The 16,983-nt window shown below is 34.2% G+C and overlaps 1 protein-coding gene across 1 annotated transcript in view; it reads right to left on the reverse strand.

Annotated features, from left to right (window-relative positions):
* The window catches only part of LOC129228313 (leucine--tRNA ligase, cytoplasmic-like), a 98,050-nt gene that overhangs the window by 40,258 nt on the left and 40,809 nt on the right, over positions 1–16,983 (reverse strand). The window contains exons 14-16 of the mRNA XM_054862989.1: positions 7,209–7,294; positions 3,179–3,327; positions 762–909 (exon numbers count right to left, since the gene is read on the reverse strand). Coding sequence (XP_054718964.1) covers positions 762–909; positions 3,179–3,327; positions 7,209–7,294 — 383 coding nt within the window. The remainder of the gene's footprint in view (positions 1–761; positions 910–3,178; positions 3,328–7,208; positions 7,295–16,983) is intronic.

Here is a 16,983-nt window from a genome sequence, read left to right on the forward strand (position 1 = left end):
TTTTTTTCAAAATTTTTTTTATTTGATTTTTTTTAGTGTAAATGTAGATATTTCAGTAAAATTAAGAAGTTACCTAGTAAGAAGTGCGGCTCTATATCACTGTATTGCTTTAGAAAAGCCTTTATTCAAAATTATCATTACAATTACTGTTAATGTTACAGTTATATGGCACCAAACTTTTATAACAATGAGTTTCATACTGTCGCGTAGATGAAGATAGCGAAGACAATGTGAAAGCCAAATGAAGCGAATACTCGTTAGAAAGATACAGAAATTAATAGAACATTCGAGAAAATACGGGAAACAGTAGAAACGAAATTTTAGTAAAATTCACTTTGTCCTAGTCGGGATTTGAACCCGGGTTGCTTGTGTGGGAGACGAGAATTCTACCACTGAGCCACCGTTATCTACGGATGAACAGTGCGAACTTCGCTACAATATCATTTTAATCATTTAATAGGGAAATTTACTGTTTTTTGCCCATAACTTTTTTTTAAAGAACAAATATGGTCAAACAAAGTAATGGGACCTAAGTTGAGCCATCCCCTATCCATTAAAAAAAGAATCATCAAAATCGGTTCACTAGGTGAGACGCTATGAGTGGACAAACAAAAAAAAAAAACATACATACGGTATGAACTGATAACCGCCTCCTTTTTGAAGTCGGTTAAAAAGCTGTGTATTTTCAATGATATTAATACAATAAGTAGAAATCTCTGTTTAATCAAGGTGTTTAAATGAAAAACAAAACCACAACTTACGTGATACCAACTGGTGAACCTTTGGAACCATCAAGACTTCCCTTCACACCATTTTGTAGTAAATGTGCAACAGTGTAATAGGCCATATAAATTGTTGAATCTGACAATGATTCTATGAGCCAACTTTCATCCCATGGCAATTTTGTACCTAGCAAAAATAATAATATATTTTTTTTTTTTTAAAATAAAACTCTCTTTTGCTGGAAATAAAGTTTCATAGATGAACTTAAAATATGTGCAACCTAGCACACAAGTATGTGATAAATTTAAAACAAAGTGTTTGTAATATTATTGAATCCTTTAATTATTGCAGAAATTGAGTTCAATTCAATATTTTGCAGCCAGTATAGAAACTAACTGAAAAACAAATTAAGAAGCATATTGTGCAATAGAATTCATTAGCTATCCAAACATAAACAAATTTGTAAAATTTATGACATGATTTGTAACACAAAATGCATACATTTGAATATATTCTTGGTTATCTTGATAATGTTCTTGATTCAAATCACACCATCTATACATGAAAATATTTTGTATTCTTTTCACTACTTTTATTTATTTATATCTTATTAACACATGCTTTTGGAGTCAATTTTTTACATTAATTGATTGATTCTGGTACGGTCTCATTGAAAAAGAAATTCACATTTAAAATAGCAGTAGATATCTAACAAGTTAAATTGAAAACTCCTTAATTAAAATCTTATTATTTTCAGTTAATTCCAAAAATACCGGTATTTTAATTCAGCAAATACTGGTATTACTAAATTGCAGAATAGCTAGAAATACGGGTATTTGGTATACCAGAATACTGGTATTCCGATCATTATTTGGCAGTGATAAACTCTATCCACATTTACTCCTTCCTGTTAGTTTTTAAAAATTATTTCACACAAAGTAAAAAAGAGGAATTAACTAAGGTTGTTTACTTTTAAACTGTAGTGTAAAAATTAGCCTAAAATTAACAGTTAGTTTAGTTTTTAATTGAATCCCAGTGGCGCAGTGGTAGCGCTTTGTGCTCCCACACTATAGGCCTGGGTTCTATTCCCGGGTTGGGCATGGTTGATTCAGCCATTCATCCCTTCAGTGGGTCGATAAAATGAGAACCAAACGTACTTGGGAACCAAACACTGGGGGTTCGGCGTTAGGCTGACCACCTAACCAGAACATATGCCTTGCACCTCAGAGCTACTGGTCAGGAAAACTGAGTTGGGCAAAGCAGGCTTTGGCCCTCACAGGCTGTCGGGCCACAGGTTTTGGCTTGGTTTAGTTTTCAATCTTGAGTTGATCTTGATTCAAATTAAGAAAAATTCATTGCAGTTACAATTAGTTTTTTTTTTTAATTTTTTCTTTTTTTTTTTGAGCAATCACAATTGCTTATTGCTTTCATATGACTGTTTTGGCGTTCCTATGATTTTATTTTCCCATCAGCACCCTCTGCAGCATCACCCTCGACCGACTCCTCACGATGCTGCTCCTATAGCGAAAACTCTCCAGGTTGCATCCATAGGCTACACTTACACACATACATAAACGCATGTACACACACACACACAAACACATACACCTACACACACAAACACACTCATGCCTGTACACAGACACAAACACACATGCCTACACACAAACACACATACCCCCTACACACAAACACACATAACCTACACACAAACACATACCCCCAACACACATAAATACACATGCCTATATACACACACACACTCGTGATTGCGAAAAACATCATTTGAATTCAAGAGGTCAAAATTCAAATTATTTTTTTTTTTTTGGCTACAAAGTATTAAACGTAAAAAATTACACTAAAAAATCTACTTAAAACTATATTAATACTACTTTTCACATATTTCAAATTTCCAGTTTTAGAAATAAGAACTTTAAAGTTTTGTATGTTTTTTTCCCCCTTGGACCCTGAAAAACTTCTAAAGTAGGTACAGGTACATAGTGCTGTTTCAAAAGAGCAATGCAACTGCTAAAACAGAAACTTTACAGGAAACCAAAAAAAAAAGAAGAAAATATGAAATATTGACTATGAAAATAAATTAAGGGTCTGAAAATAATGACAAAAGTGTATATCACATGTTCTTTACTCAGACTTGGAATTAAACAACAATTTTTAACCCTTAATTATATCATTGTTCCTTTAAACTACACTCTAGCAGTCAAAAGTTGAAATACAATTACGTCCTTGTTCCATCATGTGCTTTAAGGCTTTGTGATATCATTAAGCATCAAAACTCAGTTACTCAAAAATTTAGTTTCTTTATTGTTCTTCTGGAATAGTGATAATGACAATTTTTTCAAGCCTTCAAGTATAAGTCACAACTAATTGAAAAACTTTAAGCAAAAGTACTGTGGGAAAGATATATTTTAAAACAAAGTAGATTCTTAATTGTTACCTAAACCATACGACCTAGAACAAGCATGTTCTTTTAACCAATCTAAAGTGGCAATAAAGTTCCGCCTCACTTCCTCATGATAAGTATCCATTTTCGCCAAACAATCAAGGGCTTGAGCTTTCCAAGAAGGTTCACCATAATCAAGGTACCTGAATTAAAAAACATGCATCACTCACTTTTAAATTGAAAAGGGGGACATTACATTACATATTTAAAATTTGGAGAACAAAATTAAAGTCGCTTTTTGATTTGGCAAAATTTAATTAACTCTTTTTTCTGCATTCATCCTTCTAATATTTCTCTTCCTAGAACAATCTAAATGCTATTTATGCAATTATTATTCAAGATCTGAAATAATTCATCATTTAGTTAAACCTGATTTTCTAGAACAGATCATAATAGCTTATCTGGGATTGATTGGGTCTATACTTTGACCATTAGCATTCGAAAATATCGTGATATTTTGGAAAATATTGAAAATGTCCTGATATTTTGGAAAATATTGAAAGTATCCGATATTTTGATATATATCCGATATTTTCAATTAGCACAAACAAAAGTCTTTAAAATAGTAAATGCATCCTCAAATCACTCTTTATTTTCTTATATTATAATTGCAATATGTAGCCTTAAAATTAAGGTTCATTTCATTATTCATATCTAATATTTCATTTTACATTTCTATCCATTTTAATGAAGATAATTTAGCATTGGCTGTTTTACTCATTTTTCTTCTGTGAGCTACTTTCACAGTTATATGATTCAAAAATAAATAATATACTTTAATCCGTGCAAGTCATGAGAAATTTTCTTTTTTTCTGAGCAATGTTTAGTATTTAATTAGGCAATTTAATATGAATCACAATTGTTACATCATTAATAATTTTATGAAAATAAAATACAAGTAAAATGGAATATTATATTACTTTATTATATTAATGATGCATTAATACATCATACATAACTTTTTGGTTATTTTTCAAAATAAATGAACAATTATTACTATGATTAATATACTTTTTATATTGAAAATACCGCAGTTGAAAAAAATAAATATTGAAAATATCAAAATATCACGAAATTTTGGAAATAAATATAGGATATAAATCAGTGAACACTGCTGATCATGTAATGTCATTTCATAATGAAGCATTTTAGAGACAGGCGAACTAACCAGTTCTCTAAAAATATAGATAAGTCGTAGCATGAACACATTAGGTTAACTGAAAAAAAAGAGAAATCAGGCACTTTTTATGAAACAAATGTAGAATAAAATGTTGAATTAAGATTTAAATTAGAACAATTTGAACATGCCGATGCTGTTCTGATCAAGAAAAACAAATATTGACCACACAAAATAACTTTAGAGTTATGTTATCTTATTCTGCAACCAAAGGGTGTTGACTGATTTTATTCTATTGAAGTACCAGTGTCATATTCAAGGGTGGTGATTTGGGAACCTATCCCTCCGAAACACTGAAATTGTCCTCTTTTAAAGATAGAAAATGGCTAAAACTATATCCTCCACTAAACTTCAGCCATATTCCCTTTCAAATTTTTTCTGGATACCCCACTGTGAAGGCTGATCTATTTAAAATAATACTGAGGAACTAACCTCTATGTCAGTGGTTTCCAATCTGTATGGCGCACTTCATTAGGGAGGCGCAGAGTTATTGTAGAGAGAGCATGCAGCCATTATCAAAATTTGAGAAAAAAAAAAGGTGTAGAAAAATAAGAATTAGCAAACTGTCATCGCTACGGTCTGAGCATCAGAAATAAGAACAGCTATATCTATTCAATGGCACCCTAGTTTGAAAAAATTAGAGCTGAAAAAGAAGCTTACACATTGCATTAATTTTGTATTAAAATTTCACTAATGTACTTTGAACATGTATTGTTTTGTATTTTTTTTTACTTGTTAAATGTTGTAATATTACCAGTACTTAAATTTTAGTATGATGCTAAATAAATCTGTTTTAGTGCAAAAAAACTACTTTACATAAAATAGAGGTATTTTTAGCACATTAAATAAATTGTGACAGCATGATAGAATTTATAAAATTAGATTATTATGAAATTTGAGGGCGTTAAAACTATTTCCTCTCGAAAAATGAGGGGGAAAATGTATGAAAAGTTTGGAAACCATTAATCTACCCACTTCATGCAATTTAACAAGTAAATGGAATCAGCGAATTTTAATTTGGGAGTATATGTTGATTGGAATCAGAAAGAAGCAAGCTATGTACATGGCTTCAGAGAGAGATGTAGTTTCCACTGAATGAAAAAGTGGAAGAATATAAAGAAGCCATTTTAATTTAAGAATGAGACAAAGAAACTTTGAATGGATTATGAGGTGCAACATATCTCCTTGTTGAAGAAAAGGGGGGATGAGTGCTTGAAAGAGATTAAATGATTTGAACTTGTAAAACTCTAAAAGATACATCACAAGCTAAGGTTTCAATTCAAACAATACATGTTAAGCACTGAATGTAAATGTTTATAATGAGAATTAAGTTCACGAGCAATATTTAGGAAGTGGCAATAAAGAACCTGTTTCTGAAAAGCAAAAACCTGCTTTGTTTTTTATTTTATGCACAACTGTAGATAGTCTTCTTTTAAAAAATGCCATAAAAAGAAAGAAAGAAGATACAATTAGATATTTTGCAGAAAAGTGCAGTGTAGTGAAATGAAGAAGCTAACTTTTACATTTAAAAATTATATATATATGAAGCTTTTTGGTATGTTTATCATTCATTCATTTTTGATTTATAATAAATAAAAATGACACAAATTCCGACCTAAGTTTCTTAAGGTTGTGTTTAAGTAGCCTCACTTTTCATAGTGGGGAAAACAATAATAATTAGTTTCAGGCCACAAATCAAATTTATGAGGGTTAACAGCAAAAAGCAAATAATACAGAAAAATAATTTAATCAGAGGAATCGTAAGGAGGGCAACTAATATTATATTAAGTACCTGGACGATCGAGCCTCGCTCGGCTTTGAAAGAATTATTTTTTTGTCAACAAGGTTTTTTTAAGGTTCAATACTTTTCCAAATATACTTGAAAAGCTTCACGTTAACAAAATATTAAGCACTCGACTTTCTTATAACACTTAAGTATCAAACAAAGAAGATTTTGAATGTAATTAAATCAACATTTTGTTTTTAAACTATCTGTTACATTTGTTTCCACTATACAATTTTCTTGTCAGTAATTAAAATATTTTGAACTTGGAGTCAGTTTTGCTATGGTGAAATCGGTTTTTAACCGAATACTTCCTTTCATACTAAATGATGCGTTTTACGATTTTATCCCAATCGAGATTTTCTTTTTGAATAAGTACTTTTAGTGTAGTTGGTCACTTTACGCCAGAAAATGCTACATAGAGCATGATATCCATCAAAACTGATGATCCACAAAACATTCCAACAAATGATAACAACTGTCTTAACAAAATATCAAGTCTCTAGACATGTTTTTTCAAAATAAAATTTAGATGCGTGATTTAAAAACATATAAAACTATTTGATGTTTAAAAAAGGATATAAGTAAATAAAATAAGACGGTTAAGCAATAGTTTCGCTAAAAAAAAACCTTACATCGACTTACATAGTGCTTTTGAATTTGTTTTTAGTCAAGTGTGATTGAAATGAGCCAAAGTGGCTAATATCAGCCAAGCCTGGCAACCCTAAGCAAGTATAAAATTTTAAAGTGAGAAGAGACAAATTTTCATTGTTATGGTTACAAATCGTCTACCTGATGCGTCAACTCACAGTTTACTTCAAGGCTTAACTCAATTTGACTTTATATTAAAAAACTGTTTTTTGTAAAAAATCGCATTTTTACAGAAAAAACACTGATGTAGATGAACTTAGAATGCAAAACTACAATTAAATCCAAAATTTCATCCAAATCGCTAGAGCCGTTTCCGAGATAAGAAATATATACATACCCACAAGAATTGCTCGTTTAAAGATATAAGATAAGAAAATACAATACTTTCTTATAAATTAAGAATGCACTCATACCATTGATCACAAAGTGCTACAACACACTCATCAGCTGATCTGGACATAACTTTTTTTTCCGGTTCCATGTAAAGCACAGCTTTTTCCTGCAATAAAGTAAAATTATAATTCAAGTGTAATATACTTATGACTTCAAAGGAAAAAGATGAAATAAAATGGAAAAAAAAGCTTAAATTACTTTCAAGTAACAGTATTATTAAACTAATGAGGTTGAAATACCATTAAGCTTTAAAAGAATTATTTGTATTAATAAGCACTGAAAATCAAATTGCTTGAGCATCAATGTTCACCCTATTTGATGTGATAAATGCTTTATCTAAATAAGGCAGGTGAATAACTAAATTTAAGGAGGATACATTCTTTGCATGTCATCTCAATTGAATACTGCTCGCAGTGCCGTCGGCAAGGGGGGGTGTGACACCCCTCTACTTTTTTAGAGAAAGGGGCCAACGATTTTACGTTATTATTGATTTCTATTGTAAGGAATAAAACCGCAAATGGGGAAAAAAAATACGGAGGGTTCTTAAATGAAATTTGGAAGAAAAACGAAATATAATTACAATTTTATCTAGCAGTATCAGTAAACCTGAAATCTAAAACATCCGGTAATTATCATTTATCGCGGCCCTAGTTACCAAAAAGAAAACAATCGATGTTGCCGCGAAATACAGCTAAGAATCGTTGTGAAAAATGCGGAATATTAATCGCCAAGTGGGGCCGCGGGAACGATTACATACCAGTCGTCCCTTATTAGGGAAAAAAAGTACTGTGTAAACACGTGCGAGAACTTTAAAAGTTACTCCAACATTTTTAGTAAAATCTGTTTAGTGGAGTAGGCATGAATCTTTTTTTTTTTTTTTGCAGAAGTATTACATTAATCTGTTTCAAACTGCGACAGGGTTCTTTGAAATTTAAAAGAAAAATAAAATAACTAAAACATAAGTAGCAACATCAGTATATCTGAAATCTAAAACATCCGGTATTTTTCAGCTATTAAAAAACTATAAATCGGGCCGCAAAAAAAAAGCTAAGATTCTTTTCGGGCGGCATTCAATGCGGAAAATATGAATATATCGCTAAGTGTGGCCGCGTGAACGGGATTTTACAAATCGATCATCCTGTGTTTGAAAAAAGAAGTATTGCATAAATACGCAGTGTTGCCAGATGGTCAAAGCCAGATTTCCCCACTTCCCTTCCAACTTTTCCCCAAAAAGCGATGTTTTCTATCAAAATTCTCCAAATTCAAAAATTATTTTTGCTCTAATATTTTCATAAAATGAATCGACTTCCTTTGATATTTTTGTCTCTACAAAAAATTTTTTCCCCCAAATAGCCAAATTTTCTTATAAATTTCCCCAACTTGTTTTTTTCTTCCCATTTTCGTTTTTTTTTTTTTTTTTGTTTTCTTCATCTTTATCAAGCTAATAAAGCTGAAAGTCTCTCTGTCCGGATCTCTCTTTGTCTGTCAGGATCTCTTTGACGCGCATAGCGCCTAGACCGTTCGGCCGATTTTCATGAAATTTGGCAAAGGATTAGTTTGTAGCATGAGGGTGTGCACCTTTAAGCGATTTTTCGAAAATTCGATTTTGTTCTTTTTCTATTCCAGTTTCAAGAACATTTTCCCGAGCAAAATTATCATAAGATGGACGAGTAAATGACCAAGTTATCATAACGTGGAACCATAATGTGGGCAAGCCAACTGGTGAGAATTTCATCATGCATTATTTGTAAATAAACAGGGGAACCAAAAAACCTTTTAATTTCCTTCTACGGGCAAAGCCATGTGGGTGCCACTTGTCATAAATACAAGTGCCTGACTGAGAGATAAAAAATATAACCAATTTTTTTTTCTACTCGCATTTACTACTCTGCTTCTGTATGTGCATTTAAACTATGATTTTTGTATATATCTATCCAAGAACATTCTTCATCACACTTATATTTTTACCTGCTTCACGTATCAACTAGTTACTCAAGCAGAACATTAATGCGAATTCCGTAGCATAATATTCCGCATAATGCGAACTACATAAAGTTGAGCAAAGCTTAACCAACGCTGTTTGATACTAACATGATAACTACCAGATGTCAAAACGCGAATTTAAATACGAAAAAAATTCTTTTTTCTCCAGGTTTTCCCCAAGAAAAAAAAATTTCCCCAAAGAATTCCCCTCAAAACCCATTTCCCCAAAATTTCCCCAGAGAGCACCAGATTTCCCCAAAATGGGGAAATTTCCCCCAATCTGGCAACACTGTAAATATGTGCAACATTTTCAGATTTTCAGCCACAGTGGTGCTTCAAGAAACTTTCCTTGGGAGAGAAGGGAAGGGGGAGGGGGGGTCATATAACATGTTTCAAAATTAAAGGTCGGATAGTGCAATTTTAGGCATTGCAGTGTGTTTATTCAAATCATTTTGTTGTTATATTCGGGGGGGGGGGGTGCATGCAGTGGTGTAGCTACAGGGTTTGCCGCCCGGGGCGATTCTTCTATTTGCCGCCCTTTCGTTGCGAAATAGCTAATATATTAAACTGTCAAGGGTGTTTGAATTGAAACTAAAAATTTAATTAAAGAAAAAAATTGCGTAATTAATTTCTACATACTTACAAAAGAAAAGAAGGGGGGATGCTAACTTTGAGAAAGGACTAGCGAGCTCTCCCACCCACGCAAATTTCTGTGAGCAAAATTTTGGGCTATCTCTGGGGACGTTAGGAAAAGGTTTAAAGAGTTGTTCGGCTTTCCTTCCACGGAAATTTTTCAGATTTGTTTATAAAACACAGTTTTAATCTTCGGAGGCGTTAGATTGGGGGGTTGGGGGATTAAAGTATCTCTCTTGGAAAAATTTCGAACCTGGAGTACTAAAAATGTGTTTTACGCTATCTTTGATCACGTTAAGAGATAAAGGATAAAGGTTCAAATGCTGCTTTCACAAATTGATATTGAAGCATCGAAGTTTTAAAAACATAATTTTAAGTTATATGTTGAGACTTTAGAAGAGAGGGTAGGAGTTTTCTCTGGGAAATTTTCAGAATCAAAGACCTAAATATGTACTTTTTTGCTGTGTTTGCTACGTTAGAGGAAAATACAGGGTTTAGAGTTCTACCCAGAAAATTTTAAACATTGAGGTCTAAAACCGTATTTCTAAGTTATCTTTGGTGATATCAGGAAAAGATATGAAAGATTCGAAAGCTCCCCCTCCTAAAAATATTTTAAAGCTGTGGGAAAGGTTCCGAACCGGATATATTTGTAACTGAAGACGCTAAAATACTATTTTTGACTATGTTTTGCCTAGTTGAGGGACCAAATCAAATCGTGAAAAATGATTTTCGCTTACCTTTCATAAGGAATAGTCTAACATGTGATCCAAAGTTGTCGTATAGATTTCCTATTCTCAAAAGTGAGAAAACAGAAATCCCTTTTACTTCTTTTGAAATTGGCAACTCTTGTAACGAATATGAAATCAAAGTAAACTCTGCAATGTATAAAGCCACCACTGCGAGGAGCAATAAATTGATTCGTGTACCATTTTTCATTTCTCCCTCCCTTTCTTACTTAAGTCACCATTTTCCTAAAAGCTTTTGTTTCACAAAGAGGTTTTCAAAAAACTCTCTTAAAATCCAGTGTTAACTCTTTCTTATAACGAAAATTGGAAAATTTCATTGCTTTCTTCGTTCTGGAGTTGAACTTCTACAGCCTAAAAAAACATTGGTCTTTAGACTGTCCACTGCCGCCCCTCAGAAAAAAAGAAAAAAAAAAAACAAGGAATTGTACTGATATGCTATCAAGAAAGACTTTTGAATGTTTTGGAAAGAAAACAGAAAGTTTTGTATAAAAGTAATTTTAAGCTGGTAGTGGCACAAAAGTCTTACAATTCGAAATTCGAAGATTTTCTTTTTGCCTGCAGCAACAGATTAAAACCATAATTTCCTTATCTGAAAAACACTTTTATTTTTTCCACATCAAAAGGGTTAATTTGCCACCCCTCAAAAAGTGCCGCCCCCTCCGCTCCTCCTTAGTTACGTCACTAGGTGCATGAACTCTCTATTCCACCCCTTGGCTACACCACTGCAGTGCCACACTGAATAAGTCACAATATGAGAGTTAGCCAAAGGCACTTTTTCCTAATAACAGCGCAGTTAAATGACGAAGACTTTTCATTTGGTGGAAAACGGAAACAAGCGATACAACTGGATACAACCGGATACAACTGTCGTTGTTTAGACTGTTTCGCAGAAAAAAAAAGATGTTATTTTGTGTCGAAAATCGAAGAGACTAATTGCTTTATAGCCCGCGGATCTGTAGTTCTCGCCACGTCTGGTTGTCATTTGATAGTACATCGTCGGGGCTCCAACAGTGTTTGCAGCCCTGTGTCCCTGTGAGGTACCATCACGTATTCTAAAATAGAATTCTGCCTGGTGTGTCCTTGTGTTCAGTTTGCATGATGGGTTTTTGTTCCGAGTGTGATCTAGACAGCCCGAGGATGGCAATGCCGTAGCCTCTACTGCAATGCTGAAAGAGAGAGAGGGAAGTTGATACATTTCCGAGAAAATGTCTGATTCTATTTTCTTACTCGTCCGCTGTCAGTTGAGTGTTGACAGAAATTTTTCCTATTATTATTTAGAGCTTATGCTCAAAGCCAAAGTATTATTTAGAGCTCATGCTCAAAGCCAAATACAGGAGGAGCTGCATAGAAAAGCTGCTTTATTCAGCAACATTAAAAGTAAGTAGTAATAATAAGTTTTTTGAACGAATTAGTCCATAATGTAGTTGAAAGCAGATCTCCGCTTTTTCCATTTCATGTCTTTAACTTTTATTATTTATATTTGCTCCTCATAAAAGCACTCTTACTCTCCCTCGGCCCCTCCCAACCTTCGCGTGTAACTGCACTTTTTACTCACTTTTTCTTTATTTTTCCAGTTAGAAAAAAAGAACAAAAAAAAAAAAACTTCTACAATTATAATCTATAATTGCCTTAACTGATTTTGCAACCATTAAATGGTGATCTTGTGTATGAGGTCATTGTATTACCTTAATAGGTAAGATTTGTCTTACACAGTGGTGCCCACTTAGGGTTATCGTGGCGCACATTGTGCCACTGAAGTTTTTAGAGGGGTGTTTTAATGGGTATGTTTCTTTTTTGGGGGGGGGGGGGCACCCGAGTTGGGGGGTTCGTTATGATATTAAGGGAGTGGAGGATGTGCTCTTGCTCTTGGGGGAGATGGGCACCCCTGTTTTACAAGGGAAAATTTATTCCATTGAAGAGATTTCAATTTAATTTTAAATTACTAGGGGCCCCACCCCTTACTCGTTGACGCTCAACAACCTCCAAAGATTCTTGCGGAATTTTATTTGGATCGCAAAGATTTATGTTTTTTAGGAAGAATCAGATTAAAACAATTGCTACGATTAGAAAAAATGAAAATTCCGTTCCACCCCCTCCCCTAAAAAAATAGAATTTAAGTAATGAGCTCAATTTATTTCGAACAATGTTAAAATCCCGTACCCTCACGAAGAAAAAATAACTTATGAAAATATATTTAGCAAAACTATTAATAAACTATTTAAAAAACCTTTTAAAACCCAAACTCTTAATGTATCGTATCACATAAATCGTTTGAGGTGCTTGATATCAGATGTCTTAGATTTCTCATTGCAAGCTTAGACGTTATCAATTTTTCAGAATCCTTGCAAAAATGTAAATGGAGAGCACCCCATACTTTTTTATATTAAAGTTGATTGGTCAATTTTTTTATTCCCATTGTTTTAAGCTAATTTATACTTAGCTGTAGCGCTGTGGGGCATCCTCTCCCTGTTGAATGTACTTAACATTTAAAGATTCGTTTTTACTTTTTAGTTCATTCTCGTACAAGAGCGTGTCAATTAGTTTTTAAACTATTATTTTATTAATATTTTTCTTAGCTATTTCTAAGAATCATTGCTTTAAATGAGTTAAAAAATTTTGATATTTAAGCAGGGCCGACAGAAGCCGTGCCAGCCTAGTCGAAAACAAAGGAGCCGGCCCTTGGTGGGGGGAGGGGTTCGGAGTAACAATAGTAAGTTTTATGGGGGGGGGACTGGCAAGGGGCCGTTGACTTTCCGTGGTCCTGTAAGGCTGGAAGCGTCTGACCAATGTCCCTCTTGCAGGCAAGCCCGCGTCACCTCTCCAGATATTTCCTAGGGCAGTTTCTATACTGTTTAAAAACTAAGAACTCCTCGTGCAACAATATATCTGGGGAGGGGGGGGGTGGCGCATAATAAAGCGCTTAGCTCTTTTCTTTTTTACTTTTCTGGTGGAAAATGTAACACTTTTACGATCTAAATTTTCAATTAGAAAGAAAATCATATGTAGAGAAAATTTCACGAGATAGTACTTTTTCTCTAACAACTCCCTACTATACCTACCTTTCAGCGCGAATCCTTAGATTTGTCATATATCACAAGAGAAGTAGTAAACTATTGCCACGACCCATGCCGCATGCCCGAGTTCGAGCTCAGTTCGTCTCGGTGAAAAAAAGCTGCCCTATCCATTAAAATTCGATCACTTGTGACTGTTCCTGGCAGACATTTTAGCTGTTAGAGGCTGTTCTGGCAGAAGTTTGCTCTGTATTGAAATAAGATGTATTCAGCTGGTATTTAATGGATAGGGGCGGCTCCAGGGTCATGCAGTCTGGGCAGCCGCAAAGGGCCGCCGCTAGTGGATATCCCGCTGACTTACAAAAAATATCTTGGAATAAGAAAGCTACAGTTTTTGAAAAAACAAAAACTAAAAGTTTCTTACAAGTTTAGAACAACTTGGTAAAACGATTAGAGACTGCAAAGTGCTTTAAATAAACTTATTTATACGAGAGTCCTTGAAAATAATTAAATTAGTCTTTGAGTGTTGTACTTGAAAAGTGCTTCAATTTTATTTCTTATCTATTGTATAAACTTTAAATTGTTTGAATGCCAAGGATTTACTCTCTCGTTACTTATTCTTCGAATCTCCACACCATTTCTTTTAAGAGTTTTATTTATTTTTTATTAGTTATTTTATTTGTCGTTTGGTTAAGGGGGATGATCAAAAATTAACTCTACCAAAGTTCGACGTGAGCAAGTGACGATATGTTGTCCATTCTCGTCTCTCTCGATCAGTGTCGACGATTTGCCGAACCAAAAAAAATTATTTTGCATTTTCTTAATTTACAAAAAAAAAAAGTGTGAAACTTGTTAAAAGTTTTTAGGGTTTGCCTATTTTTTTATTGATATTTTTCTAGTTCGAATTATGCTGGATAAGGCCTCAAAACGCAGGATTTTACATCTATTTTTCCAAATTTTTCACGGGGAGAAACCCTTAGACCCCCTCAAACTGAGTATTCTATATCGCATTTAAGATCGTCCTCTTCTCAAACCTTCTCCTGATATCCCCCTCCCTCCAAGTTCAATCGTACAAAAAATGTGCATGTATGTGGGGGATTGTATCGAGAAATAAATGCTTTGTTAATCTTAATTAGGTATAATTAGGATTAAATTATTAATACAGATTTGCTTTATTTATAAATTAATACGGGGGGGGGGGGCATTAATAATAGGGGATCTACGTTTCGAAAACATTTTTAACGGTTGAAATTTTATCTGCATTTCCTGTAAAGCTGTTCAAAAAAAAAAAAAAAATAAGGATGCTGCCTCTTGATTGTCAATGTTGATTCGTCTAGGATATACTCAGGACAAAACGCCAAAGGGGAAGATTTTAACAAACTAATTTTTGAACTTCTTGCATTTATATGATATTTGTACAAACAGTTCTTCATTTCAGTTGAAATTTTTTTGCATATACTTGAAAACAGTAAAGGTGTTTGGGGCCGCCCAGCCCATCAGTTTAAATTTTTCCAGGAGTTGAGGACAAAGGGTGGATACTCAATGCAAATTTTATCGGAAAACAACGAAAACCGCACCCACTTATACGTAAAAACATTAATTTTTCAATACCTGGGGGAAGGGGGGGGGGGAGGCAATAGACTTCTTTAAATGATCGACGAGGGCCACCAACTGTCAACACACACCCCCAGATATTTTATTTAGCGACGGCCCTGACTGCTCGAATTTTTAGAAATGGTATCTCAACTTTAGGACTCAGCATCTCCCAAATTGAGTTCCATCTTTTACAATTCTGAAGGTGATAAGAATAAAATTTACAATCATCTATCGAAGAAAGTACTTGACTTTCATTAACAAAAGTTTTACCATATAGTACCTCCCCCCCCCCCCCAGAAAATCAAGCAATAGTGTAATAATGAAAACAAATCTAGATAAGTGGCAATCTTTAAACTGCCACTTCTTGCGAACATAGAAAAGCATATGCAATATACCAGACAACCCAGTTATCATATCCAGAGACTGCACTTTCGTTCTCATTAGAACTTTTCAGTTAGAAATAGTGAACAACCGAGCTGGAGGCAGATGTCATTTCATTGAAGCTGAGAATCCCAACAAACTGATTGATAAAGTGAATTTATCTCACCAGTGAGTGTCCGAAGCATGGTGTGGTCCAACTGGAAAATGGAAGGTTGTCAGGTATATTGCATGTAGTTCTCCCTTAGCTATTATATATAGCCTTATGGATGATAACTTACTGCTAATATCCAAGCTTAGCCTTGCCTTCAATTCATGAGTCGAACTGCAACATGCTGGGGACACTCGCTGGCAAGATAAATTCACTTAATGTACCAGTTTGTTGGCGGTCTCAGCTTTAGCGAGGTGACATCTGCCTCCAGCTCGGTTACTCACTATTCCAGACTGAAAAGTTCTAATAAGAACGAAACTGCTGTCTATGGATATAACCGGGCTGTACGGCATATTGCATGTGGTTCTGTCTTAGCCCTGGCTTAGGGGCGGTAACTTACTGTTTGTATTCAGTAAATTACCGCCCATTAGCCAGGGCTAAAGCAGAAATACGTGAAATACACCGCCAGCTCAGTCATTTCCAGCCGAGGACTGCAGTTTCGTGCTTATTAGCACTTGTTCAATCTTCGAGTTGAACCGAACCATTGCTCGGTCACTCGTCTGGTCTGCTAATTCTATATTAGCTACCAGTTTGTTTCGCACTCTTGGCTTCCTTAAGAGGTTTTCCATCTCCAGCTCGGTGACTTTCCTATGCCGGGCTGATGAGTGCTAATAAGCACGAAACTGCAGTCCTCGGCTGGAAATGACTGAGCTGGCGGTAACTTACTGCTTGACCGTGGATTATATGTAATTTGGCAATCTGCCAAGTAAAGACTTCTATCTGAATGAATCTAGCAGGGAAGAAGGGAAAATAACGATGGGATTTTGATGCACTCGTTTTATAATGTCACTAGTGTCTTATTCATTTATTGCATTCTCTAAAATAAAATAAGGGAAAACAAAAATAGTTATCATGGAAACAACAAAAAGAAAAGATTTTCATTTTGTTCAGGAACGTAAAAGCAAAATGGAAAGCTCAAAACTTTGTTGTGAATAAATAAATTAATTGATTTTCGCCGTGAGAATATAGAACGAATATACTTTAGGTTAAAAAAATGTTGCTGAGAGCAAATTTTTATTTTTGATTTCACATTCCTAAGGCTAAATAATAGAGAGGCAAAAGTGCACATCGGTAACAAACCAACTAACACCCCTATAAACTAATAGATACTTCCATTTCCCCCTATAAATGGGATATTAGGTCAGGCAGTACTGCTAAATATAGTAAAACCTGCTTTTTGACACAGAAATTATTTGCCTGTGTCTCCCCATCACCAAAATGTGAGGTTATGAAGTCT

Source organism: Uloborus diversus, chromosome 8, assembly GCF_026930045.1.
Source record: "Uloborus diversus isolate 005 chromosome 8, Udiv.v.3.1, whole genome shotgun sequence".
In the NCBI taxonomy this organism is placed as follows: Eukaryota; Metazoa; Arthropoda; class Arachnida; order Araneae; family Uloboridae; genus Uloborus; species Uloborus diversus.